Below are 26,726 nucleotides of genomic sequence, written 5' to 3'. Positions count from 1 at the left end.
TCAGGGAAGCTCTGGAGCCCTGAGGGCTGTGCTGGGGCCTGGGGTGAGGTGAGGCCTCCTCAAATGCACCCCAGCTGTGAACAGGCATTGGGGGTGGGGGAGAGAGGATACAGAGGAGGGAGCAGGGGTGGGGACAGCCAAACCTTGGACACAGTGAGGACTGGCCCATCTGCTGAGCTGCTGCTTTGCCCCTCCAGGAGTTCAGAGTCACTCTCTATGGGGTCAGTCTGGGAAGGAATAGCAGATGACATTGGTGGGAAATGGAGACCTCGGCCTAGAGAACCAGGCCCCAGGCTGGAAAGGCTTTGGGCTGCTCCTAGATGTCAGTTTTCCCTAGAATGGTAAAGGTCACACACGCATTGTGCCTTGCCGCACATAGTAGGTGTGCACAAAGCCCACAGCCAGCTGGCCTTGGAAGGAACCCCAGGGTCATTTGTGTCCTCTGAAATGCCAGGCCACGTGCTCTTTGCCAGCAGGCTGTACCCTGGCCCCCTGCCCTCCAGTGCCCGTGCAATGCCTGGCACAGAGTAGATGCTCAGTAAATGCATGCTGGTCTGAACAGAACACGGTGACATGGCCCAGGTTACCCTGACATGCTCCGGTTGGCAGAAACTCCTAGTTGTATGGCCCCTGAAGAGTGCAGGCTGGGGTGACAATCACCATCCCTTGGGCTATCCCTGGTCCCCTTGTCTACCATACAGCCACAGTACAGTGTCCTGGAAAGCGGATTCTAACAGACCCAGCCAAATCTTGCTTTGCCACTTTTTAGCCTTGATTTTGGTGAAGTTAAGGAGCCTCAGTTCCTCGTCTAGGAATGAAAGGGGCAATGGTACCGTCAAGTGGTGTGCTGATCACAATTAGATGAGATAGCACATGCCACACGTGAGCATAGGTTGGGATCTGGATTCAAATCCTAGCCCTGCTGTGTGTCCTTGGGCCAGTTCCCTAGCCCCCCTGGTCTCCGGTTGTTCCTCTGTACCAGGAGGAAGGGGTGGTCTCTGGGTTCCCACAAGCCAGGCTTCTGGCCCATCCTGCCCCCAAGGATCCATCCAGGTGACCATGACCAGGTTTGTCACACCTTGACAGGAAAAGCCCTCCCCCAGCTGCTCCCCACCTTCTCATGGCAGAATCCTGGGACTGGGGTGGGGCCTTGTGTGTCAGCCAGGCAGGGGCGGGCAAGAACCAACTGGCAGCCTCATCTCTCCTGATGTGGGTCCCAGCCTTGTCCCTGCCCCCACCCCCAAGCTGTAGTTCCCCAGAGGGCGGGACCTAGATGGGAGGATGGGGCACTGGGAGATGGAGACAGAAAGAGAGCTAGGAGGGTGGCAATCTGACCTAATAACAGGCAGACAGGCTACCCTCTCCAAAGCCCTCTGCTTCCATTAACAATCAACACTCACTCTTCCCAACAGCCATACCTGCAAGGTCAACAGGGCAAGCAAAGCATTATTTTTTCACAGAGGAGGTGCGGGAGGCTCAGAGAGGGCCTGAGACTTGCTCAAGATGATGCCGCTAGTAAGTGGCGGCATTGAACCCCGAACCCTGGGCCCCAACTCCCCATCCAGGGCTCTTCACCCTTTTCTCTGTGGGGTCAGTGGCGAGAAAGGAACAACTCGGGGAAGGAAGCTCAGGCCAGCGGCTCCAGAAATCATGATCTGTTCACTGGTTCTGAAGCAGCTATTGCTGTCAATAGCAACGAGTTAGAAGCCAGGAAGAAAGGCGCGGAACAATGAATGAACAGTGGATTGGAACCTGTGAGTTCTGCAAGAGCCAGAGTGGGGCATGGGGAGGTTGTGGAGAAAGCTCTTGAGGTGGGTCTTGAAGGATGGGGAGGCTTTCTACCACGGGTAAGAGAAACTCAACTCGAATCCCTTTAAACCAAAGACAAGAAAAGAGAGGTTCCTGGTTCATCCAGGTGCTCACGCTGCGGTGTCAGCAAGGTGACTGGCTTCTCGTGCTGCTCCTTCTTCTTGGGGCTGACCCAGCATGCCCTCTCTGATGGGGACGCTCCAGACTTACACCCTCAAGGCTCAGAAACCCCAGTGTACAGAGAGATTGTCTTTATTCTGGGAGGTTGGAGAAAAGTTCCAGGACAGGGTCACTGGACCAGCACAAATGGTGAGCTGGGCCCCAGACCTGGAGGGGTGGATATGCTGCAGGTACAAACAACCATCAGCCACGGAAGGGGGTGGGGCCTGGGGGGAGGGACAACAGACTGGGCACCTGTCACCCGATGAAAGCTGGCTAGAGGAGGACTGGAGAGGGGGCCAGCCTGGCGGAGCTGTAGGCAGGAGACAGAGGTCCAGTGGACTCTGACCCATGCCGAGGATATGCACTTGCCCTGAGGGCTCAGGTAGGGCAGTAACAACATCCTCTCAGGCATGGGACAGGCCAGAAAACCATCAGAGCACTCTTGAGTATGAATCTGCTTCCTAAATATGACCTTGGGTAAGACATTTAAAATGTCCAAGCCTCAGTTTCTTCATCTGAAAAATGGACACAACTATCTCCCTGGAGGCTGGCTGTGAGAAGTGGAGACGATGTGTGTCAAACATGTGGCCTGACACTGGCGGTCATCAAGGCACTGGAACAGGGCTTCTGGGTTCACAGAGCATTTCACTAACGTTGCCTCCCCCCTCATGACAGCTCAGAGGGGTCGCTGGGGGCAGGGAGGGGCATGTTCCCCCCCAAAGTCACTCATCTGAGACAGAGCCAGGATGTATACTTGGGTCCAGTCCCAAGCTAGTGCCAAACACCAAATCAGTGTATTGCAGGTATGTCACCCAGAGTCCCCTCGAGGGTTCAGCATGGGTGGTAACTGGCCCTTCTTTCCCCTAGAACCCAACATAGCTGCCCCAGGTGGACACCAAAGTTGGGTTCATTGCCAACGTTTGCCCCAAGAAGCCTTTTGATGCCTGGGGCCTTCTGAGCCCTAACTGAGCAGACTGAGATCTTCTCTCCTTGCTCACTCCTGCTTCTGGAACCATCATTTATTTACCTACTCCAGGCTAGGGTGGGCATAGCCACTGTCCACACCCAGCGCAGCTAACCCTGGTTCATCCATTCAGTTCCACCCACTCCTGGATACCCCTTGGGCCCAAAGCCAAGGCTATGCCCAGAATGAAATAGTGCTTGCTCTCCACCTGGCTGTTTATCTCTGATCTGTCTCAGGTAGCTCAGGCTTCGTTTTGAACAATAGAGACTTCATTTAAGAAAAGCAAAAAATCTATTTCTCACAAAAAAGGTCCTGAGGTAGGCAATCCAGAGCTGGTTTAGAAGATTTATTCAGTCCTCAGTGACCCAGGTTCATTCCAGTTCACTGTGCTACCACCTTATCCTCATGGTCCAAGATGGCAGCAGAATTCCAGCCATCACAGCTGCGCTCCAGTCAACAAGATGGAGAAAGGATATAGAAGAAAGGAGCAAATAGTATGTACCAGACTGCTTTTTTTTTAAGCAGTTTTATTGAGATATATTCACACACGATAAAATCCATCCAAAGTGTTCAATCAATGCTCACAGTATAATCTCAGAGTTGTGTATTCATCACCACAATCAATTTTAGATAATTTTCATTACTCCAAAAAAGAAAAAAACCATCCCCCTTGCACCCCCTAATTATTGACTGTTGTGCTACCTTTGTTATAACCAATGAAAGAATATTAAAATATTACTGTTAACTATACTCCATAGTTTGTACTATGGTGTATTTTTTCCATATACTGCCCTTTTTTCTTTTTTTAGGTGCATGGTCCGGGAATTGAACCCAGGTCTCCCACATGGAAGGCGAGCATTCTACCACTGAAACACCCGTGCACCTTATTTCTGTCCTATTTTTAACACCTAATAGCAGTGACGTACATTTGTTCTGGTTCATCAAAGCGCATTCTCATATTTGTACTATTAACTACCGTCATCATCCTCAGCAGGGCTCACTGTGTTAGAGTCGTGTTTTATCCTCTACGTTTCCTTCTAGTGGCGTTTGTGACCCAAAACTTCCCCATTCAACCACAATCACACACATAATTCAGCACTGTTAATTACACTCACAATAATGTGCTACCATTACTATACATCTTATATATTTTCAATCAACCTAATTAAAAGTTCTGCACAAATTAAGCCTCAACTCCCCATTCTCTACCCTCAGTCTATCTCCTGGTAACCTGTATATTAGATTTTTACTCCATGAGTTTACTTAGTACAATTAGATCATATTATTGAGATCATACCATAATTGTTCTTTTGTGTCTGGCTTATTTCCAACATAATGTCCTCAAGGTCCATCCATTTGTCATATGCATCAGGACGTCATTCCTTCTCACTGCTGAATGACATTCCATCATATGTAAATGTGGTTTGTATATACCACATTTTTGTTTATCCATTCCTCTATTGACAGACACTTGAGTTGCTTCCATCTTTTGGCAATTGTGAATAACATCACTGTGAACATTGGTGTGCAAATGTCTGTTCCCATTCCTGCTTTCAGTAGCCAGCTTACTTTTTAAGGAAGATTCCTAGAAATTGGCAAGTACCACTCTGCTTTGTCACACAGTCACATTTAACTGCAAGGAAGGCTGGGATGGTCTTAACTCCAGGCAACCGTGTGCCCAGCTAACAATCAAGGGCTTGTTTAGTGAGGAAAGGAAGAGAATGGATATCCGGGGTAACTAGCTTTCTCCAAACTGCATCCATTCAATAAGCATTTATTAGGTACTCCCTGTACTTACCCACGTTGCAGTGCTTATAACATGACTAATACCTTAGGGTCTCATGAGCACTGAACAGTGCCTGGCACATGATAGGGGCTCATCAAGCACCAGCCATTATTATTTATTATTCAGCCATTATGTTTACTGCAGCAGAGTGCTGGGCTGTAAGCAACAGCTGCTGTGGGAGCAGAGCGGAGGGGAGCAAGGGCAGAAGGCATCCTGGAGGAGGTCCCACTTGGGAATGTAGAGGCTCTTTCTTTGTACGGACCCTAGAAGGCTGGACCAGTGGGAACAGGGATGGTTGACTGGACCCCTTTCAGGACCTTAAACGACTCCCCGACCCCCATCCCCACCCCATTTCATCTCAACCTTCTCTGGGGAAAGACTCTGATAGCTCTTCCTCACCAAAGCGCCTTTGACAATGACATTCAAGCACAGGCCTCTCCAGGTGTGAAAAGTCCAACCACGTGATGGAGAATGTCGGCGACAAGGAAGCTAGTTTGGAAGTCCTTGGAATCTTCTTAAAGCCCTGGAATACTCATGCTGTGCACAGCCACAAAATTACTTAACAAGCATAAACTAAAAATCCCTCTCCTGACAAAATGGGGGTTGCTGGTAGTCTGTGCCCCTGCAAGGTGATGCAGGGAAAGGAAGCCCCAGCCCCTGCCCTCCAGGGACATCCCTCAGACCACCTGGCAGGACCCCCCCCCTTCCAAATCTCAGAAATGGAAGAACCTGTGGATGCTGGGAATGGGGGCACTCCCTCCCCCCCCCCCCCCACTGCCAGGGGCTGTGGGAGAGGAAGTGGCTGCTGGTCGGTTAACTTGCTCCTCACCTGGGAAAATAAGCCTTGCCACCTACCTGAGCAACACTGCATGGCGATCTGTGCCATGGGGGCCTTTTCCCCAGGGTTCTATGAAGCCCCCTCTGTCTTGGCCTCAAGAGTAAGAGAGCACTTCCTCCAGGAAGCCCTCGCTGCCATCCTTTGCCAGGTGCCCACCCTCGGTGCCCCCACAGCCCTCCCTTAGAACATGGGTAACTCCAGGTTTCCACCACTGCTTGATTGTCAGCCCCCAGCCCCTGGCTGTGCCCACATAGAGCCAGGACCTGGGTTCCTCTCCATATACCCCTGTACCTGGCACATGATATGAACTCAGTGGCTGTCTGTCGATTAATGAACTAGTGAATGAGTTAGTGAATAAGCGAATGAGTGGGTCCCCTGGCTGCCAGAGTGCAGGTCCCCCAGGGAGGAGGGGGAGGCCTGCAAGGGTTAACCAGGGGCCCGCCTGTGGTCTGAGGTAAGCAGGGAGCGTATTTGTTCAGGTAAATAAGGAAGGATTACTTATAATGGGAAACCAGGCCCTGGCCAACTCTTCATCTCCCGGCTGCCTGACTTCCTCCCAGCACATTCCTGCACTCTGCCCGGCCCGCGCTGCCCGCAGACTGGGTGCCCCAAGCCCACCGCTGGCACCTCCTCCCAAGCCCCTGGGGGCTGGGCCTCGCCACAGCACCGGCAGGTGGCCCGGGGTTGGGGGTGAGGGGCTCCCTACCGGGCGCACAGCCCTGAAACTTCCGAGGGCCGCCTCTCGAAGGTGGCCAGGCCCCTGGCATACCCCCACCGTGTTGCCTCTGCCCCCAGCCCTGCTTGCCCCTGGTGCTGCTGGCCCACCAGATGCCCGGCTGAGACACGAAGGTGGCCCCACCTGCCCACGCCTCCTCCTGGCCCCTGAGGTTGGCACTGCAGTGGACAACTCCTTGGGCACCCAGCAGCTAACGGGTAAGTCTGTCCAGTGGCACAGGGTGCCCTGCCACGGGGGCTTGCTTTACTCTGCCAGCTGCGGGGAAGGTGGGCGATTGAGGGCAGGCCCTGGAGGTTCACTTTGCAAAGCTCAGGCTTCCTACTTTCCCAGGCGTCAGTGATCCTGGGATCTGGGTCCCTTCGCCCCTAGAGCCCCCTACCCTCCTCTGCAGTGCAGCTCCCTAGGCCCACCCCAGAGCCTAGGTGAGCACCCCTGTCCTGATGAGGCCCGGGATCTGTGACGACCCCGTCTGGGCTCCACATGCAACCTAGCCCACCCAGCCCAAGCAGGTAGCAGCCCTGCGGGTACAGAGTCTCAGCCCCTGAGCCCTGACCAGTTCTGCTTGGCTAACAAAAGACAAGCAGCCTTTCTGCTGCTGCCAGCCGTGGCTGCTCTGCCAAGGGAAGGGTCTCCCTGACGCTGGGTCATGTGTGGGTAGGGGCTCGTTGGAACCTGGAGGCTCAGGGTCAGGGCTGGGGGTCCAGGCAGGGGAGTGGTGGCTACATTACCTGTGGGGTAAACCCACTGAGTACTTGAGCACCCGGGGAAGCTGAGGGCCTGTGGGGCTGTCAGGGCATATGAGGAAAGCACCAGTGGGGTCCCTTGAAGGCTCTCAGCTCCAAGATTTTTCAGATTCTTCCTGTGGGCATCAAGGGAAGTGGGTGGCAGGGTGGAAGCCCAAAGTGCCCCGATAATGGGAGGCCCCCCGAGGCTGGAAAAGGGGTGTGTGTGTGTGTGTGTGTGTGTGTGTGTGTGTTGGGAAGTGGGCAGGCCTACTTAGTCAGCTCAGGTTCCCCTCACCCAGCCTGCTGAGGCCACCCAGCAGCCCCCCCCCACCCCAGGCTACAAGCCTTGATGGCCACAGCCTTTCTCCTCCTCTTCGGTCAGGGCTAGGACTTGGCCTCATTTCCTGCCCTCACCTTCCCCAATAAACAACTTCACAGCAACCCCCAGTAAAGTGGCATCTCCCCAGCACCAGCTGCTCTGCTGAGTAACAAAGCAAACAGGCATCTGGGCTGCCCCAGGCCCAAGGTGGCAGGCAGAGACAGATAGGAAGGTGACTCCCCACCAGAGGGTAAAGGCCAGAGCCAGGGGCTCCTAGCTTGGGAGTCTCACTGCTCCAAACCCGCAGACCAGGTGGGGGGGTGGGGGAGGGGCTGCTCACTGGGCTGGGCACGAGCTCCCCTTCGAGAACCTTGACAGTGTTTACTCTGCACCGTGAGTGAATCCAGGCAGATTGTTTATTGGATGTTTAGTGTCAGATGTGATGCCCCTGAATTTTTACAAGGACCCTCTGAAGTAGGGGGGTTGCAAGTTTCTCTTTTCACTGAGTCTGGGGGGGATAGGGCTGCACCCAGTAGGTGCTCAATCAATGCTCATTGAGTGTGATGATGAGCCTTCTTTCTAAAAAAAGAACCTACTTTTTTTTATTGTAAAAACAATGTACGAACATCCTTGATGTACAAACATTCTGTACATGGTTTGCAATCAGTGGCTCTCAATACCATCATATAGTTGTGTATTCACCACCATGGTCATTTTTTTTAAACATTTGCATCACTCCAGCGAAAGAAATAAAAAAGAAGAAAAAACTCAAACATCCCATGCCCCTTACCCTTCCCTCTCATTGACCACTAGAATTTCAATCTACTCAATTTATTTATTATCCATACCTTTTACTCATCTGTCCATACCATAGATAAAGGGAACATCATACACAAGTTTTTCACAATCACACACACTGTAAAAGCTATATCATTACACAATCATCTTCAAGAAATAAGGCTACTAGAACACAGTTCTACAGTTTCAGGTACTTCCCTCCAGCCACTCATTAATACACCTTAAACTAAAAAGGGGATATCTATGTAATGCTTAAGAATAACCTCCAGGATAACCTCTTGATTCTATTTGAAGTCTCTCAGCCACTGACACGTTATTTTGTCTCATTTCTCTCTTCCCCCTTTTGGTTAAGAAGTTTTTCTCAAACCCTTGATGCCAGGTCCTGGCTCATCCTGGGATTTCTGTCCCATGTTGCTGGGGAGATTAATGTCTCTGCGAGTCATGTCCCATGTGGCGGTGGTGGGGCGAGGGGAGGCAGGGCAGTGAGTTCACTTGCCATATTGGCTTAGAGAGAGAGGCCACATCTGAGCAACAAAAGAGAGAAACTACTTTTTAACACCAACGTTGTTTCACTTATAGAGGTAATAGCCCTGAAACAATTACAGCTTAATTTTGTGCTAAACTGCTTGGTACGGTTTAAGTGTAACCTGGAGAAATCAGTTCAGACTGATTGGGAGGCAAAGGCCCTCTGGATAGACGGCAAGAAGGGATGGGTTAGAGCCTGCAGTGTCATCACTTATTGTGTCACCTTGGCAGTCACTTTCTCCCTATGTTTGCAGTTTTCTGTCTGTGAAATGATAAGGTCTCTGAGTGATTTAGACCTTGTTCAAGAAGACTTCATGGGTGAGACAGCCGGGAATGGGGCTTTGAAGGCTGTGTAGGAGTTGGTGGAGGCAGATTGCCTGGTCAGATTTGCCTACTTTGCAAGCCTTATGTGTATGCTTTCCCAGCCTTGTCCCCTAGGCTGAGGGGAAGTGGAGAGGTAGACAGGCATTCCTAGCTCTGGTCTCTCTCAGAGGCTAGAGAGAGATGGGTGAGGCCAGCATCTTCCCTGGCCTATACCAGAGAACAGAGTGACTCCAGAGCAAGGGAACCAGACCTGCCTCACTACCATCCTTTCCTCTCCCCAGACCCTACCCTTTGACCTATTCCTTTGCTCCCATACTTTCACCCCTTCCTTCTTCCTTAGTTCCTCTCATTCTCACCCTGTTACCTCTCCCTCCCCTTTTCTCTAGTCTCATGCATCCCTCATTTGCTCCCAGGCGACACCTTAATGCATAAATCACAAGGAGTTTCTATCCACAACCCCCTCAGTCTCCACAACCCCTTTAAGACATGCTCCAGACAGTCCATTTAACAGACACGACAACTAAGTCTCAGAGGCAGCCGAATCACATGCTCTGGTCCCAGAGCTAGTGACCAGCGAGTCAGGGCTCCAACCTGGTCAGAGACCCTCCCCCTTGCACTCTCCACCCCCCTTCTATGCCCCACCCTGCACCCCCAGCCAAGCAAGTAACCTGTCAGGTGGAACAACTCTTCCCAAAGCAAACTTTGCACAAGCCGAGTTGCCCTGGGCTCTTCCTGACATTTAATGCTGGGCTCCTTTGCATGTTCTCTGAGAGCTGGGGAGCCCAGCCCGGGAGGTGCCCCCTGCCAAATGCTCCTCTCCCACCTATCAGCGGTTGGGTGACACCTCCAGACTGGGGGAGGGGAGCCCCCTCCCTCCTCCCGGATCACTCCTCCTCCTGCCAGGGAGGCTGGAGGGGACCAAGGCCTACCCCAGACCCTAGGAAGGGACAAGTTTGGCCCATCTGGGCACCTCCAGGGTTAAAGCACCCTTTCCTTCTCCCTCCAGTTTAGAACTGGGGAGAGAGACTGGGACTGACTGCCCAGGCTAAGGTCCCAGCACCTGGGGCTGCTAATGGGGACCAGACCTGAGGGCTGCTGGGATCCAGCTGCTCCCAACCCCAGGACAGTGATACGGGGCAGACCCAAATACCCCCCCAACAGCCTGATAGCTGTTACCCTGATACCCTGGCCCATTTAAAACAGTTTCTCTTCTTAGCCTCTTAGGATAGTTCATTTTAGACTTTTATCCCTCTGTAATGCTGGTGTGCCTTCACTTTGTCCTAAAGTCCACATTCTGAGCCCACTTTCCGAGCCCACTTTCCGGCCATTCTTAGCAATAGTTCCTCTTCCCTGAAAGTCTGAGTTTGGCTGCAAGTCAGTACTGCAAAATCCCCTTCCCAAACCCCTTTCCCTCACCCTAAGATTGGGGCTCGAGGCGCATTTTCTCCCCCACTCTCCTCAAGGTTTTACAGACACACTAACCATAGTTTATGAAGGGCCTCTGCTTTCCCAGCTCTGAGCTGGGCCAGAAGGAGGCTCTCGGAGTCATGGAAAGTAAAGCTCTTGTGCAACACATGTATGCCTCCTGAGAGACGTGAGGCCCTTTCACATCCCTGTCGTGCTTCATCTCAAGCCCCAGAGTCCCAATTGTCATTGTGGTCCCCAATTCACCAACGAGATGCGGCTGAGAGGATGGACCAAGCTGCCTCAGGCAGTAGCAGCAGAGCCCAGGCAAACTCCACATGTCCTCACACCCTCGGGGACCCACTGCCCCGCTGCGGTTGGGGGTCACAAGGGTCACAGGTACATTCAGCCCCTGGATGTACCAAGTGCTGGGAGGTGAGCTGTAGACAGGGAGGAGTATAGAGAAAGGAGAAGCTGCTGCAGCCTGGCCGCTTGGAGGTGGGCGTGTGGGGCTGGGTCATGAAGGATGAGAGAGAGGAGGGGCAAGCGCTCTGCATGGGGACTGCAGATGGCCAGGGGGTGGGCTCGGGGGCATGGCATTGACTGGGGTGCTGAGAACTGAAATGTGTTTACACACAGTATGTGCTCCACAAGGGCTGAAGGAAGATACAAATGTCCATTTCTGGAGCGCCCTGAAAGCCAGGCAGAATTTGTACTTGATCTGGTGGGAAGTCAGGATTCTGCCACGATCCCTCTGTTTCGCTTATTCCGAGCCCACGGCATGGCTGGGCTGGCGGGGGTGGGGGCGGGTCCTGGCTGGAAGAAGTGGGGTGTGCTCCCTCTGGGGGTGGGAGCCAAGCCTGATGGGCAATGTGGGGTGGGAGGGACAGGCTGGCAGGTGGCCCTGCTTAGGGTGGGCCAAGTCTTTCAGAGGCTCTGGATGCCAACTCCGTGCCTGGGGGCAAGGAAACTCCAGCCACACCCCTCACCTTGCCCCGAACTTCACCTCTGCTTGTAAGAGGAGCCCCAGTGTCTGTTCACCTCTGTTCCCCTGCCACCCCACCCCTCCCAAGCTCCCAACGTAAGGCTGAGGGGCTAGATGAGGGCATGGGGTCGTGGAATCCAGGCAGTGCTAGGGCTGGAAAAGTCCTGGGAGATGACCCGCCTCTCGGAGTACAGAGGAGGCAACTGAGGTCCATGTCACAGAAAGATGGAGAACATCATCTCCACATGCTGGGGCAAACTCATCGCATTTCCCACACGTCCATGAACACTGCCGGGGGACTAATGGTGACTGTGGGGCTGACCATGTAAATACAGGGGACATGACGCTGGTGATTGGTTGCAGTCTGGCAGCTGGGTTTTCTCGACATTGATCCGGGAGTTGAGTGATTCATACACCTTCGGACTAGCAAGCCTCCCCGAAGGAAGTCCTACCCTACCCATTTAGCTCCACGGTTACTGACATGAGACTGGACAGTAGCCGCTTAAAAATAAACTAACATTTTCATTCGTTTTATTTATTTATTTTAGCATGGGCAGGCTCTGGGAATCAAACCCGGGTCTCTGGCACAGCAGGCAAGAATTCTGCCACTGAGCCACTGGTGTATCGCCCAAACCAACATTTTTAAAAAGACAAAATATGTCAGGTGTGTTTTGGGGTGCCCATTGAACTACCTGTGGGGACTAATTTGGAAACAGTTTATCTGTGATGGCTCCCTGAGGAATGAAATTACTCCAACATAATAAAAAAAAAAAGTGAACTCAGGGCTGAGGGGGTCTCTGGGCCATGCAGACCCCACCCCTGTGACTGCCATGGGGCTCTGAAACTTGGGAGCTGGATCAGCAGGTCGTCTGAGCACAGGTGAAAAGCCAGGGGTGGTCGCAGTGCTGCTTCCAGGGGCTGGGAGATACAGATCCGTCTGCACTGTCTGCAAAGACGGGGGAGCTCAGACTCGAGTTCAAATCCCAGCTCAGCCACACATGGACTTGTGACCCCTAGTAGGTCATAGCGCCCTTGTCTGGTAGCTGGGAATAGTACTGGCTGCCCCAGGGGATGGCTGGAGAGCCCAACGAAGCATTTATTTAGTTTGGCCTTTGTTGTCCCTGTAAGGATTGGAAGTGGTATCAGTGAGGGCATGTGTGTGGACGCCAGGGGCACCTGTGCAGCCAGGAGTGAGTGGGAGAGGCAGCTGGTACAAATGTGCCAGCAGGCTCCTGGCTGCCTCGGGGAACCATGGGAAAAGCAGAATAGACCAGATTTCTTTGATGCTCTCCCTTCTTCCATTTCCTGTGCTCCATCCTCCTCCTACCTGGCCCTGTCTTCCCAACTCCCCACCCATCCTCCCATCCCTACATAGCCTCCATCCATCCCTCACATCCCCAACACACGCACCCCAGCTCCTGGGGCCACTGGTTGCCCCCCGCTCCGCCATCAAGTTAAACCTCTCAGAGAGTAGGACTCCTGGGGAAGTTAGGTCAGTGGCCTGGATGGGTAAGGAAATGTGAAGCCCAGGACATGCCAAGCCCAGGACAGGCAAGTCCTCTCTCAGCCCCTCCCAGAGACCCACCTTCCTTCTCTCTGCTCTTGGAGACCTCAAGAGCAGCAGATGTTTGCTGATGTCTGCAGTGGGCTGCTTGAGAGCACCAGAGATGCCCTAGGAGCTGGCCAGCCTGGGACCCCTTCCTGGACAATAGAGTGTTCTGCCAGTCAGGAGAGATCACCACTGTGGGCAGCGGGCAGGATGCAGGACGGAGGAGGCCTGGACTCTCTTAGGTCCAGCTAGTTTGAAGGGCAGTTTTGAAGGGTGAGAAAACTGGGATTCCATGGGAAGACCTAAGCTGTCCAAGGAGAAAAGAAGGGACAGAAAGGGGAGCTGCAAGGCGATAAAGGAATGCATGGGGAGGTCATGGGCAGTGGCCTGGGACTCCTCGTGGCCTGCGCAGGCACAGGTTCTCTCCAAGGTGCTGACCAGCTGACGAGGGGCAGGCCTGGGTGGCCCCTGCTGACTCTACATGGCTCCTGGCCAGGTCTCAGTCCCACCCCCATAGTCTCCTGACTCCCACCCATGAAAGGGGGCCCAGAGGCTTGGATGGATTGATGGATGGATGGATGGATGGATGGATGGATGGATGGATGGATGGATGGATGGATGAATGGATGGAATGATAGATGCAGGAAGGGAAGATTAGAAGGAAGTATCGACAGCCAGGGAGATGTGCAGATATAGGCAAGGCAGAGGAGGTCCACACCAAATCTTGGAGTGAGGCAGACTTGGGCTGAGCCATAGGGTCAGAGTGAATGGCTCTGCTAACCCTTCCTCACTGTCGCTTAGGCCTGCAGCAGGGTTCCTGGGCTCTGGACAGGACTGGGGTTGGGTCTCAGTACTGAGGTGGGGTCTAGGGCACAGGCTGCAAACCTCCCGTCCCAGAGGTAAGGTCTGGGGGCCTATGCCAAGCAAGGTATGAAAGACCAGCTCCAACCCCCCATGACAGCCCCAGGGCCTTAGTACAGACATGCCCATGTGACGCGATCTCCCTGAGCTGTGCTTTCTGGAGATACCGGTGGAACTTTGGCTAGAGACAGATGCAACATCAGAGATGAGAGTCTGGGAGGGAGGGGGCACAGGGACACAACCTGGCCCAGAGGGGTAAGTATAGGTAAAGCAGTGAGGGGAAGCTGCGGTTCTAAATCTCCAACTTGGGGTTCCTCTGTCCTCTTTCCTTCATCTGCCTTCCTGGGGGAATGGGATGTGCCAGGAGAAGGGCTCCAAGGTGACTAATCCTTCTGGCCACTGCCCCACTCATCTGGCCCTGCCTCTGGGCCATGGCCTCCACCAGCTGTTACCAAACTTTCTTTGTCTGGAGACCTCTGGGGCAGAAGGGATCCAGGACACACTGAGCTTTAATCCAGACACGTGGCTTAATCCAGAAAAGATCAGCTCAATTTTTGGGGGAGCTGGAAGCATCGCTCAGGAGATGGTAGCCCCTGGGCCCTGGCTTGCGGAGGCCGTTGGGAGGGCTGGGCCTGAAGTCTGAAGCACCTAGACTGGCAAACATGGGCTTGTCCCAGAACCCAGGGCCTGCAGAGCTCTCCCTACTTCTAGTCTGGTCCTGGCTCTGCTGTGTCCGGGTGCATCCCTCCAGCTCTTCAGAGCCTTTGTCCCCCCCTACTCCCACATGTGCACATGTGGCACGTGAGTGGACAATCCCCGTGAATATAATCATGAGCTGAACTGTGCAGCACAAATGGGGAGAACTGGGAGAGTCAGAGCAGGCTGGGGAAGGCTTCCTGGGGGAAAAGGGCTTTCAGAAGAAAGGGGCATGCTGGGCAGGGGATAGCACCACAAGAGAAAAGAGCCATGTTGCATCCACTCCGCAGGGGCTGGCGGAGAAATGCCATTCTCATTAGAGAATGTGGTCACTGTGTCAACCTCTGGGTTCTGGGCCAGACCTTACTACTAACCAGCAAATGAATCCCTTTTCCCTTCTGGACCTCAGTATTCCCATCTATAAAATTATCACATAATATATGATCTCTTCCAGTTCTGATGATCTTGGCTGAGGAGGAGATGGGCTCAGAGGTGGCCCTCGCCATTGGGATGGAGCAGAACAAGCAATGGGGAAGTTCTTGAGCACAGGAGTAGCTGATGAAAGGGTGGTGAGATATGGACTTGATGGCGGGATGGAGTGAGCAGCCAAGAGGCAGGGATGGACTTTGGAGGGCCAAGGGGCCCAATCAAGAGATGGGGAGGACCCCCAGGAAGATGGGACTGGCCAGAGTAGGAGCCTCAGAGGGAATGTAGTACAGCAATCAGAGCCCATGCTTGGCCAGCTGGAGACCTCAGGTGTAACCTCTCTGAGCCTCACCATCCACATCTGGAAAATGGGGTTCACCAATCCAGTCACCCAGGCTGCGAGTATTAAAGGAGGTAATGTGCATAAATGCTACGGGCACAGTGCATAGTATGTGCCCTTCCCTACTAAGTCCAGCCCCAGAGCCTGGACATGTCAGAGTTGCGGGCTGTGCCCACCAGTCCTTAGCTCCCTAACCAGCACAGTGAGGTACCCCCAGATCAGGGCAGCGTGGGGGACAGAGCACTCTCCAGCCCCACCTGCAGACAATAGGACCTTTCCAATTGTCATGTGGTTAATGATTAACTTATTTTTCACCAGGGAAATCTTGGAGCTGGGACTAAGGCTTGGTTGAGAGCAGGTTCCTTGGCATTTGGGAACAGGGTGAAGGCAGGCAGGGATGTGGGGTGTGGAGGGGCGGTGGAATTCTCCACTGGTTAAGGAGCCATTTACCCTCTGTGCCTTAACTTCCCCATCTGCAAAACAGGAATGAGATTAAGCCCTGTGCTTCCTCCCTCCCCGGCAAGGGTACAGATGCGAGGGCTTCAAAGTTCACTCAAATGCATCAGGGATGTGTCACCTCATCCTGGTCTAGCAAACTCTGCCCCCTGCCCTTCCCATTCACCCCCCACCCACCCCTCATGACGCCGTGTCTCGAAACACAGCAGCTGCCTCCTATCCCTACCTGCGTCTGAGCCAAGCAAACAGGAGGGCCATGAGGAAAGCAATTTCTCCTGCTTCTTGGAAAAGCTTCCGTCGCCCTGGCATTTGGCCCAGGGTGCTGGCAGAGACTCTCCTAACGTGGCAGGGATGGGGGTTCTGGGGACGTGGATGGGGCGGGAGGTAGGCAGGAGGTGATGAGGGTGGGGTGGGGGGCCAAGGGACTTCAGGGGTGGGGCTGCCGAGGAAGTAGGGCGCGGGCATAGGCTGGGGTGGGGACCCAGGGACAGAGTGGGCCATTGGCACAGCCTGGGTAAATAATGTGGGCCCACAGCACACACGTGTGTTTGCACAGAAGGACTTGAAATGATTCCAGGCCGGCCCTCTGTCCCCCGCAGCCCCAGCCCCCCTTCAATCCTTGCCCACCCCACCCTGACCTTTCCTTCCTTGTCACTTGAAAGGGAGAGTTGAAATCAAAGGGAACGCCCTTCTCTCTTGCTGGCATTCTCTCCTCCAGAGGAAAGTGCAGTGCTGCCATGTAAGCCTGGGAAAGCTGGATACTGCACAAGGGTGTCTGATTGAGGGGGCAAGAGAGGGATAGAACTCCACCGGGGCTCCATTCGCCAAGCTATGCTATCCAGAGAGGAAACTTCTTCTGAGTGGTACGCAGGTGCCGAATGGGTTAGCTGCAGCTCTAGAGAAGCATAGGTGACCCCGAGCCAGATTCCTTCCTTGTCCTGCCTGCAAGGGCAGATGCTGGCTGCACCCTGAGGCCAAGCAGGTCAGTGCCACAGGGTGACTTGAGATGGGCCAAGGATCCCCTCATCTCCCCACTGTCCCAGCGGAACACAATAAATCCCACCACCCACTTTCCAGCCGGATGACTTTAAAGCAGCAGTTGTCACTGTCAGTGACACTGGAGGGCACATCAGAATCCCCTGGAGGGTCTGTCAAAACACGTTGCGGGGTCTCTGCCCCAGACCTTCTGGTGATTCTACTAAATTCCTGGGTGGTGCTGGTGCTTCTCACTAGGGGACCGTTTCTGAGCACCTTTTGAGAACCATTGCTTTACATACTGAATGCCCTGGAGGAAATACATGCATCACCTTGCCTGAGCATTTTGCCTTAACAGAACTACGCTTTCTCGATGGTTCTCTGTACTTTTGGATGTGCCTGTCTGTTGGTAACCTTCCACCTCTGTGGTGGCGAGGCAGAGCCTGGGGGGCTGATGGGGAGGGGCCCTCACTCCTGGTGATGAGGCCGTCCTGGTACCTGCGGGCATGGGAGGCAGCGGCAGGAGTGTGGGTGTGAGTTGCTGAAGGTCTGTCGTTCCCTGGAGCCTGGGCCTTTTTGCCACGCCCCATGCCCTCCCCCATCCCCTTGCAGGCACCGCCTCCTGGGCTTGGGGCACTGGGAGGGGCTCAGGGGGCAGCACCTTTCAGGGGAGGAGAAGATGGGCTAGGGCCAGGAGCCTAGCTCTGGGCGTGAGAGGCGACCAAGCTCAGCTGTGAGCCATGGCTCACTGGCCACCACAGGCGTGTCACTCTCTGTGAATGTGTTCGTCTCCCCCAGAGGCGCTGGGGACGGAGATGGCTGGCCGAGGGTCTCCCGGCCCTGCCCCCGCACTCACGCCTCTCTTCCTCTGCTGGCTGGTGAAGGGGACAGCGGCCTTCAGGATGACAGCCTGCTCCCTTCCACCCTTAATTCCACCCGCCCCCGTGGGTGCAGCAGGAAAGATTTAGGCTCGTTCTCAAAAGGAACTTCCTCCACAGGACAGTGAAACTAAGGATCCGAGTGTGGGTTGGTTCCTGGGCAGAGGCCTGGACATTAAAGGCCGCTTTTCAAGACCTCAGTTTGCACGGCTGACAAATGGGGCTAATCATGTGTTCCATTGTGAGGACCGAAGGCGGGCAAGTTCCTCAAACATGTGCTGAGATGAGCTGCTCCCAGTCAACCTGGCTTCCTTGGGGAGCAAGAGAGCTGTCCCCACCCTCACCTTGCAGTCTTTCCTAGCAAGCTTGTCTGCCCGTCTTCTGCCCAGTCCTGTCCCGGCTACCCAATGACCCAGAAGCCCCTGACTCTCTCCCAGGCTGGGCAGCTGCCCACTGGCCCCTGATACCCGTAACCAGCTTAGCGGCCCCCAGAGGGAGGCAAGGCGTCTGGAACCTGACTCTCCTCCCTCCTTTACTTCTGCAGACGCCGCGGCCGGCCCGAGCAGCGGCGGCATGGGCAGCACCAGCCCAGGCCTGAGCGGTGGGCCCCCCGGCCGCCTCCTGCAGCCTGCCGACACAGTGTTGCGGGCAGGCCTGGAGAAGGTGACGGCGGGGGTGGTGGGGCCCGAGAGGCGGGACTGGAGCCCCAGCCCACCCACCACACCTGAGCAGGGCCTGTCCGCCTTCTACCTCTCCTACTTTGACATGCTGTACCCCGAGGACAGCAGCTGGGCGGCCAAGGGCCCTGGGGCCAGCGCTCGGGAGGAGCCAGCAGAGGAGCCTGAGCAGTGCCCCATCATCGACAGCCAGGCGCCAGGGGGCAGCCTGGACTTGGCCCCGGGGGGGCTGACCCTGGAGGAGCACTCGCTGGAGCAGGTGCAGTCCATGGTGGTGGGCGAGGTGCTCAAGGACATCGAGACAGCCTGCAAGTTGCTCAACATCACCGCAGGTGAGGGCCCCACTGGCGCGCCTCTTCCATACGTGGGGGAATCCGGGCAGGGTTGAGGTGGCTGGGGTGCGTGGGGCCTCTGCCTGTTGGACTCTGGCCTCCCTTGCCCCCACCCTTGGGCAACCCCAGGGATGCTGGTGCTTCGCCACAGGCGGTCAGCCCATAACACACACCAGCTGCGATGCCTGGGCTGGGAAGGCACCAACCAATCTCTGTGACCTTCCTGTGCCAGTCCATGGCCCCACTCGGTAGGAGCTGGATGAAGTATATACAAGCCCTACACCGTCTGGCCTGCCACCTCCTCTCAGACTCATCTCCACTCTTCTCTCATTCATTCTGCTCCATCCACACCAGCCTCTTTGCTGCTCCTATAACATCCCACCCCAGGACCTTTGCACTGGCTGCTCCCTCAGCCTGGAAAGATCTTCACCCAGATACCTCTACTGAGCTCTCCTCTCACCTCCTTCAGGTCTTAATTCAAATGGGTCCGTCTCAATGAGGCCTTCACTGCCCCTCTATTGAAACTGCTGCCCACACCCCCATCTCCTATTCCCCTTCTTCACTTTATTTCTCTCATAGCACTCTTGCCATATGACATGCTACCGTAGTTCATTTATCTTGTATACTCTGTCTCTGCCACTAGAATGTACACTCCACAAGGGTAGGGCTGTTCATTTGTTAAGGTCATTGCTTCATCCCCAGTTTCCTAGAGTAGCTCCTTGCACATAATAGATACTCAGCAAAGAGTTGTCGAATTCATCAACCAGCATTCCTGAGATGCCAGGCACTGCTCTAGGACCAGAGAACTGAGTGGTGAACACAATCCAAGAAGTCCCTCTAATCACAGAGCTTATGTTATAGCCAAGGAAACAGATCATAAACAACTAGACAAATGTCTCACTGTTGGGTGGGGGTGAGGAGGGGACGTCAGGGTCGGGGCAGGCATGTCTGTCAGGGCTGGAAGGTGAGCTTGTGGGGCTGAGGCCATGCAGCTCAGGTGCCTCATCCCTGCACCATCTCGCCAGCTTCGGGCAGTCCTGGCCCCTCTCCCTGGGTCTCTGGCTCTGGCATTTAAACCTCCCACTCTCTGTGCTGCTTTCACACGGGAAGGGTTTTCATGGACCCGACAGGCTCAGCCCCTCCTCCTGGGACTTATCTGGGCCCAGCCTCTGCCCCCCACAAGTCCCAGCTGGGCTCCTCACTTCAGGCAGCTCTCTGCCAATGCCCCGTCCTCTAGCTTCCCAGGCCCCAAGACAGCCCCGCCCTGGATGGTTCTCCCACAGTGCCTCTTCCCTCATACTAGGCTGGGTAGGGCCTGCTCTCTGAACAATGAGGACAGGAACAAATTGCTTTGACCCTGGGGAAGCAAATGAGTTTATTAAGTCAGGGCAGTCCAGCCAGCAGGTCACCTGGCTGGGGTACCAGCCCAGACCACTGTGTTCCCTGAGAGGCTTACTCACCTGCCAGGCCCACCCACAGCAGCTCCCCAGGGGGACATTTGACATGTGCATTAAGCAGCTGTTAAGCACCCCCCCCAACCCCCGGCCCTTTGTCAAGTGTTGGATAATAGAGTGAGGTTCAGTTTCCTCATCTGTTAAGTATGGGGAGGAGTCAGAGGGTGGAGGTTATGGTACTAAGTCCTGGTTGCATTGTTCTCTGCTTCTTTGAGGGGTTTGAGAAGGATAAGAGGTTTGGGGAGAAGCTCAGGTGTTTCTGGCTTAATGTCACTGTCCCCTCCAGGGCCAAGCTTCCCTGGAGGCCTAATGGAGAGGCTGGAGGGCACTGGGAAGACCCAAGGCCCAAGTGGGATGAGGGGTGCAGAGGCCCCAGGCTTCCCTGCCCTCCCTGAGCCACGTCTGTCTTTATGGCCCTGACCATCGCCCCCACCCCTCCTCTTCCTGGAACCCCCTCCACAGATACCCCTAGTCGCCTCAAGGTCCTGCCCGGGCATAGCCTGTCCCCTCTCCAAGGAGTGCATGGACCCGGGGGCCCATGGGTATCTGAGCAGAGGGGGCCACGTTTGGGGGGATGCCCTCGCACAGTTCCTGGGGCTGACAGGGTGTCTCTTGCCCAGACCCCGTGGACTGGAGCCCTGGCAACGTACAGAAGTGGCTCCTGTGGACCGAGCACCAGTACCGGCTGCCTCCCGTGGGCAGAGCCTTCCAGGAGCTGGGTGGCAAGGAGCTGTGCGCCATGTCCGAGGAGCAGTTCCGCCAGCGCTCGCCCCTGGGCGGAGATGTGCTGCACGCCCACCTGGACATCTGGAAATCAGGTGGGACCTGGTGGGGTGGGAACACCCCTCCTGGGCTCCAAGCCAGGGACAGTGAGTGGACAGCCGGCCGGGAGGTCACTCTCTGCTGGGGAAGTGAGTCCCGACTCCCGGGTCTAGGCTCCACTCCCAGGCTCAGTCCCAATTGCGCCTGCCCCCCTGCATCCTGGATGGACCCACCTTTCCCCAACTCTCAACCCTGGCCAGCAGAACTCCAGGACAGAGCACATAGGAGGGTAAAATGTAGGAGATGGGCTGTGAGAGCACCATGTCAGCGCTGATGCGGAATTCACAAGCCACAAAATGCTTCCTCTTCCTTTTTTTTTTTTGGTAATAAAAGAAGTAATGAGGTAATGCATGTGCATGATTAAAACCAAAACATAGTGGGGGGTGCAAGAGTAGTTCAGTGGTAGGATTCTCTCCTGCCATGGTGGAGACCCTGGTTTGATTCCCGGTCCATGTACTTCCCAAAACAAACAAAAGCAAACAAACAAAAAATTCAACAAATGGGGCTGCAATAGCGGGATACTCACATGGGAAAAGAATGAAATGTGATACTGGCCATATACACATGCAAAAATAAATAAATAAATAAATTTTAAAAAATTAGAAAAAAATCAAAACATAGTGAAAAATATGAAAGGTAATTCTTCCTGCCACCTTCCAATCCGCTCCCCCCGTCACCAGTTTCTTGGGTACCTTTCTAGCGAACGTTTTTGCATATCCAAACAAATACATACTCGGTTGCGTCAGTGGCACCAGCCGATACACTGTTCTCCACTTCATAGTGCATCTTGGCTATTGTTCCCATCAGTACAGCTGCCCTAATCTTTTATTTCTTCTCTTTTTTAAAAAATTGTATTGCAGTGACATATACACAATGTAAAATTTCCCATTTTAGCCATTTTTCAGTAGCATTAATTACATCCACAGTGTTGTGCTACCTTCATCACCCTCCATTACCAAATCCCTATCATCACCCCAAACGGAAACACTGCACCCTTTAAGCAATCACTCCCCCATTTCCCTACACCCAACCCCTGGTAACCTCTAATCAATTCCTGTCTCTAGGAAATTGCTTATTCTAGATATTTCGTATCTGTGGAATCATATGTGTCTGGCTTATTTGGCTCAATATGATTTTGGCAGATTTCCTTTTTTTATATATATTTTAATTTCTTTTTAACTTTTTTATTGTATAGTATAACATACATACAAAGCAAAGAAAGAAAAAAGCAACAGTTTTCAAAGCACTCTTCAACAAGTAGTTACAGGACAGATCCCAGAATTTGTCATGGGCTACCATACCTCATCTCAGATTTTTCCGTCTAGCTGCTCCAGAATATAGGCAGCTAGAAGGAATAAATATTTTTTATGGCTGTATCATATTCTGTTGTGTGGCTAGAACACCTTCTGTTTATTCATTCATCCGTGACTGGACTTCCCTATTATTTCTAATGGCTGCAACCACCCCTTACTGTTTAAATTGTAGGGTCTTTTGGGCACCCGTCATGTGCCTGGCACAAAGCTGGGCACGTTGGGGCATATGGTGCTTTCCCAGTGAGTCAAGGCCCTTGGCCTCAGGGGCCCACATTTCATAAGGGGCACGGCCCCCTCGTATGGCCCAGCCAGAGCCTGGCAGCTGACAAGGACAGCAGTCAATGGCAGGCTGAGGGCTGGGAGGTGGTCTGGGCAGGAGCTGAGCTGGCACTTCTTCCCTGCCTCAGTGGTGCCTGCTGCCCCCACTGCTCGGTCAGGGGCCCAGGTGGGCCAAAGGGGCAGGAGGGGCTGGGAAAGCTTGGTGAACTTGGCTCCTGAGGGCCAGGCACTGAGCTGCAGTGTACACAGACTTCATCCCCTCGAGTCCATGTGAGACCCGGGAGAGGGTGTCATGGCCCCATTTCACGGGTGAAGAAAGGAGGCTTATCTCCCACACCCCACATACAAACATGAAGGGGTTGCACGCAGCGTCTCTAAGACCCTTCCCAGGTCTGAAATCTGAAATTTTTTTCCCGGAAGCAGCTCCTTATAAACAGCTTGTCTTTCCCAACAGACAGGAGGTAGGGGGAACTGTGGGGCAAATCCCGCAGCCACAGAGGCTTCTGCGTCCCCATAGTCCCACCCAAATGCCCTCCGCCACCCCTCGGAGTCTATTCTGGGTCCCCCAACTTCTTTTCCTTGCCCCACAGCGGCGTGGATGAAAGAGAGGACCTCGCCCGGGGCGATTCACTATTGTGGTAAGCTAGGGGCACGGGCAGGGGCAGGGGGTGTCAGGGCTCCGGGGTCTGAGGTTGAGGGGTGGCCATGGCTCGGCGCTCACCACCACCCTCCCTGGCTGCCCAGCCTCAACCAGCGAGGAGAGCTGGACTGACAGTGAGGTGGACTCGTCCTGCTCCGGGCAGCCCATCCACCTGTGGCAGTTCCTCAAGGAGCTACTGCTCAAGCCCCACAGCTATGGCCGCTTCATCCGGTGGCTCAACAAGGAGAAGGGTGAGTGGGGAGCCCTGCCGGGGAGGCTGGCGATGGGAAGGAGGGAGCGCTGAGGCTGGTGCACCCGAAGGCCAAGCACACCCCTGTTTGGGCCCACCCCTGAGGGGTGTGTTCAGGGTGCCTCTGCGTCCATCGCCCCGGCCAGACTCTGCTTCCTTTGGGTCCCCAGCACCATGCCATGCCGGGGATATAGAGTAGGGGCTGAACACTACTTGCTGGGAATGGGACACAGTCTTTGCCCTCAGAATGCCATAGCTTCCCTGCAGAGACTAGAGCAATGGTGTCCAATAATAAATGCAACACGAGCCCACAACTGGGATAGTAAATTATCTGGTAGCCACATTAAAAATAAATAATAAAAGAAACAGGTGAATTTAATTTTTTTTTTCCGCTTGGGGCAGGCACCGGGAATTGAACCCAGGTCTCTGGCATGGCAGGCGAGAGAACTCTGCCTGCTGAGCCACCGTGGCCCATCCTGAACTGAATTTTATTACCATATTTTATTCAACCCAATATTTCTAAATTATTATCATTTAACTCATTATCAACAGAAAAATTACTCATGAGATATTTGCTACGTGTTCGAAATCTGGGGTGCATTTTACACCCACAGCACATTTGGGACTCCCCACGTTTCAAGTGCTCAGTAGCATGTGGGCTAGTGGCTATCATACTGGACAGCATGGGGTGGTGTGTGTGTGTGTTTTGAAAAAGACTCAGATCCAAGAAACCCGAGTTCTAGGCCCCATCCTGCCCTTGTGGCTGTGGGTGCCTGAGCCTGTCTTTCCCATAAAATGGATTCCTCTGCCCAACAAACCTTTGCTGAGCACCTACTCTGCTTTCCCACTCACTCGACCTACATTTGTGGAGAATTGCAGTGTCCCGGGATGTGGAGTGGGGTGGGGGGTTCTGATGTACCCCCTCCTCGAGGGCTCTGCAGAGAGAAGTGGCATGGGCTGGCATATGGGGCACTACAGGGCTGCAGTGAGGACGTGCGCAGGGGCCATGTGGGAGGAGGGAGGGGTCAGCTGTGCCTGGGTCCAGGAGGATGTGGCAGAGGAGGTGATCCTGGGGCTGACTATGGAGGATGAGGAGGGGTCAAATGGGGGTGGTGGAGGAGGAGTTCCACAGCGGTTGGGTGTGGCAATCCTAAGTGTATATGTGAGACTGAGATTGGGGTCAGTCCTACGACAGAGTTCCTGGGAAGGGAGATGAGGAGGGCCAGGTAGTCTGGGAAGGCTTCCTGGAGGGGGTGTACTGGCCTGGGCCTTGCCAAAAGAGACCTAAGGGTATTAATAATGTGCCTTCAGGCTCCATTCTTAGCTTTTTCTACAACAAATCAGCATCCCATGATGTCACTTTAACCCTCTTTTACAAGCAGTAAAACGGAGGCTCAGACAGGTTATAAAGCTAGGAAATCATTTGTTCACAGAGCCAGGATTCCAACCCAGCCTTGCCCAGCTCCAAATCCACCGCATATTAATTCATTCTGCCTGAAAGGGCAGTACAGGCTGAAGTGTCTGAGATTCAGTCTCAGGAACAGCAAAGAGCAGAGTGGGGAGAAGGAGTGTGACCTTGCCAACTGAGCCATGGCAAGTTTCATGCTTCGGAGTAGGGCATGAAAACCCTGCAACAGGGGCAGAGGCTGGCAAAGGCCAGGCCCTGGGGCCCAGATAACCCACTGTCATGTGCAAGTCATGAGCAGGCTCACCCAGGCTAGTGGCTCCAGAGTATCGATTATTTATTGGGGCCCTCGCACATGCTTTGTACACATTTCCTTCACCCTCGCCATGACCATGGGGTATTATGGTCTCCATCTCACAGATGAGGAAGCTGAGGCTCAGACTGGTTAGCAGACTGGCTCAAAGACCACACCACTGGTGAGATTAGGAGCGAGGACTTAAGACCAGGCAGCCTGGCCCAAGAGCCAGCGTGTCCCCCTGCCGCACTGCTATGGACTGGGTGGGAGCAGCATGGAGTTGTCTGAGGGGGCAGAGATGAGGCAAGACGCCCAGCTGGACAGCTCTCCCAGCAGCCTCCAGGCCGGACGGCGAGGGCCTGCCCCAGGCAGCGGCAGCAGGGCATGGGGTGATACTTTGAGGCCTCTGAGGATCCCAGGCCCCTCGTTGGGACAGGGTGCCATGGGGGGTGAGGTGTGGCAGCTGTGCCCTCCTCCAGCCCCCAGCAGAGGGTGGCCCACGTGGGTTCCCGTGCTGCTCCCTGAGACTGACCTGTTGGTCCTGGTCTTTTTCCCTCCGACCCTGCCCCACCTTCACTCGCACTGCCGGCGGCTCTGGGCCCTCCTGTCCGCCCCCACCAGGCATCTTCAAGATCGAAGACTCAGCCCAGGTGGCCCGGCTGTGGGGCATCCGCAAAAACCGCCCCGCCATGAACTACGACAAGCTGAGCCGCTCCATCCGCCAGTATTACAAGAAGGGCATCATCCGGAAGCCGGACATCTCCCAGCGCCTTGTCTACCAGTTTGTGCACCCCATCTGAGGGCTGTGGGCCAGGGCGAGGGGCTCCCCGAAATCTGCTCTCGCCAGGCCTCCCTCCTGCCTGTTGTGCCTCGGCCAGACACTGAGCTGGGGAAGAGGGCAGCCTGCCGGCAAGCCAGAGTCCAGGGTCAGCCAGAGTCCTGTTCCCCAGGGTGGAAATGAGCTCTCTAGGGCTTGGGGGACCTGGGGTGGGGGCTGCTGCCTCTTCTGGCCATCTGCCACTTGCCCAATTCACCGGGGTAAACTCCCCCCATGAAAGATGGGGCAGTCAGGGCTGTTCTCAGTATTCACTGCTCCCCCAGGGGAGGCTCTCCCTGCACCCTAGCCTCTCAGGCTTTGACCCAGAATTTCCAGAGCAGAGCCAAAGACCTACAGCATGGTAGTGACTTGGCCAAGGCCACTCAGCCTGTTGACGGCTAAGCCAGGCTTCCTGACTCACAGTCTAGTGCTCTGTTTGCTGCATTCCACTGCCTTCCATTCTGCACCATGCCTGGCATGATGCTTTGACATGTTTGCATCCCTGAATTGGGGAAATAGGGATGCCCCTGAATGGATAATAAAGATACTCGAGAATTGACATGTCCCAGTGTCTGTGTAGTGAATGGCACAGCTTGGAGGCCTTCAATGGCCAAAAGTGACTGTGGTCACAGGGGCCTAGAGTGGTCAAGGAAGGCTTCCTGGGGGAGGTGGAATTGAGCTAAGCCTTAAAGGAAAGGAACAATTGATGGGTAGGCACTTGTGGGAGAAAGGTATTGAGTCCTCAAGGCCGAGGAGGGGCAAGAATGGCCACCTTATCCTTCCCCACCGTGATGCAGGCTGGAAGGAGGGAGGTGGGGCTGGGCCCCTTCATTCTCTTGCCCTGCTGTAGATCAAGGCTTTGTGCCTAAGCTGGGCCTAGGGGTTG

At 54.5% G+C, this 26,726-nt stretch overlaps 1 protein-coding gene across 1 annotated transcript; it reads left to right on the top strand.

Moving 5' to 3' along the window:
* The first annotated feature begins 6,112 nt into the window (after window positions 1-6,112).
* Window positions 6,113-26,399, top strand: SPDEF (SAM pointed domain containing ETS transcription factor). Its single transcript, XM_077161530.1, has 7 exons — window positions 6,113-6,232; window positions 6,355-6,492; window positions 18,101-18,565; window positions 20,640-20,837; window positions 23,024-23,071; window positions 23,178-23,324; window positions 25,645-26,399. The coding sequence occupies exons 3-7, from the start codon at window positions 18,130-18,132 to the stop codon at window positions 25,821-25,823; spliced, it is 1,008 nt and encodes a 335-aa protein (XP_077017645.1). The 5' UTR covers window positions 6,113-6,232; window positions 6,355-6,492; window positions 18,101-18,129; the 3' UTR covers window positions 25,824-26,399.
* Window positions 26,400-26,726: the final 327 nt, after the last annotated feature.

This window comes from Tamandua tetradactyla, chromosome 5, assembly GCF_023851605.1.
Source record: "Tamandua tetradactyla isolate mTamTet1 chromosome 5, mTamTet1.pri, whole genome shotgun sequence".
Classification (NCBI taxonomy): domain Eukaryota; kingdom Metazoa; phylum Chordata; class Mammalia; order Pilosa; family Myrmecophagidae; genus Tamandua; species Tamandua tetradactyla.
Note: the sequence above shows the minus strand (reverse complement) of the source record. Positions and strands in the feature narration are given on the sequence as shown.

Bases quoted from the DNA above. Each gene is read 5' to 3' on its own strand.
- SPDEF (XM_077161530.1), top strand. From the start codon at position 18,130: ATGGGCAGCACCAGCCCAGGCCTGAGCGGTGGGCCCCCCGGCCGCCTC. The intron at 18,566-20,639 runs GTGAGGGCCCCA...TCTCTTGCCCAG, and splicing joins GTTGCTCAACATCACCGCAG to ACCCCGTGGACTGGAGCCCT. The intron at 23,325-25,644 runs GTGAGTGGGGAG...CGCCCCCACCAG, and splicing joins GTGGCTCAACAAGGAGAAGG to GCATCTTCAAGATCGAAGAC.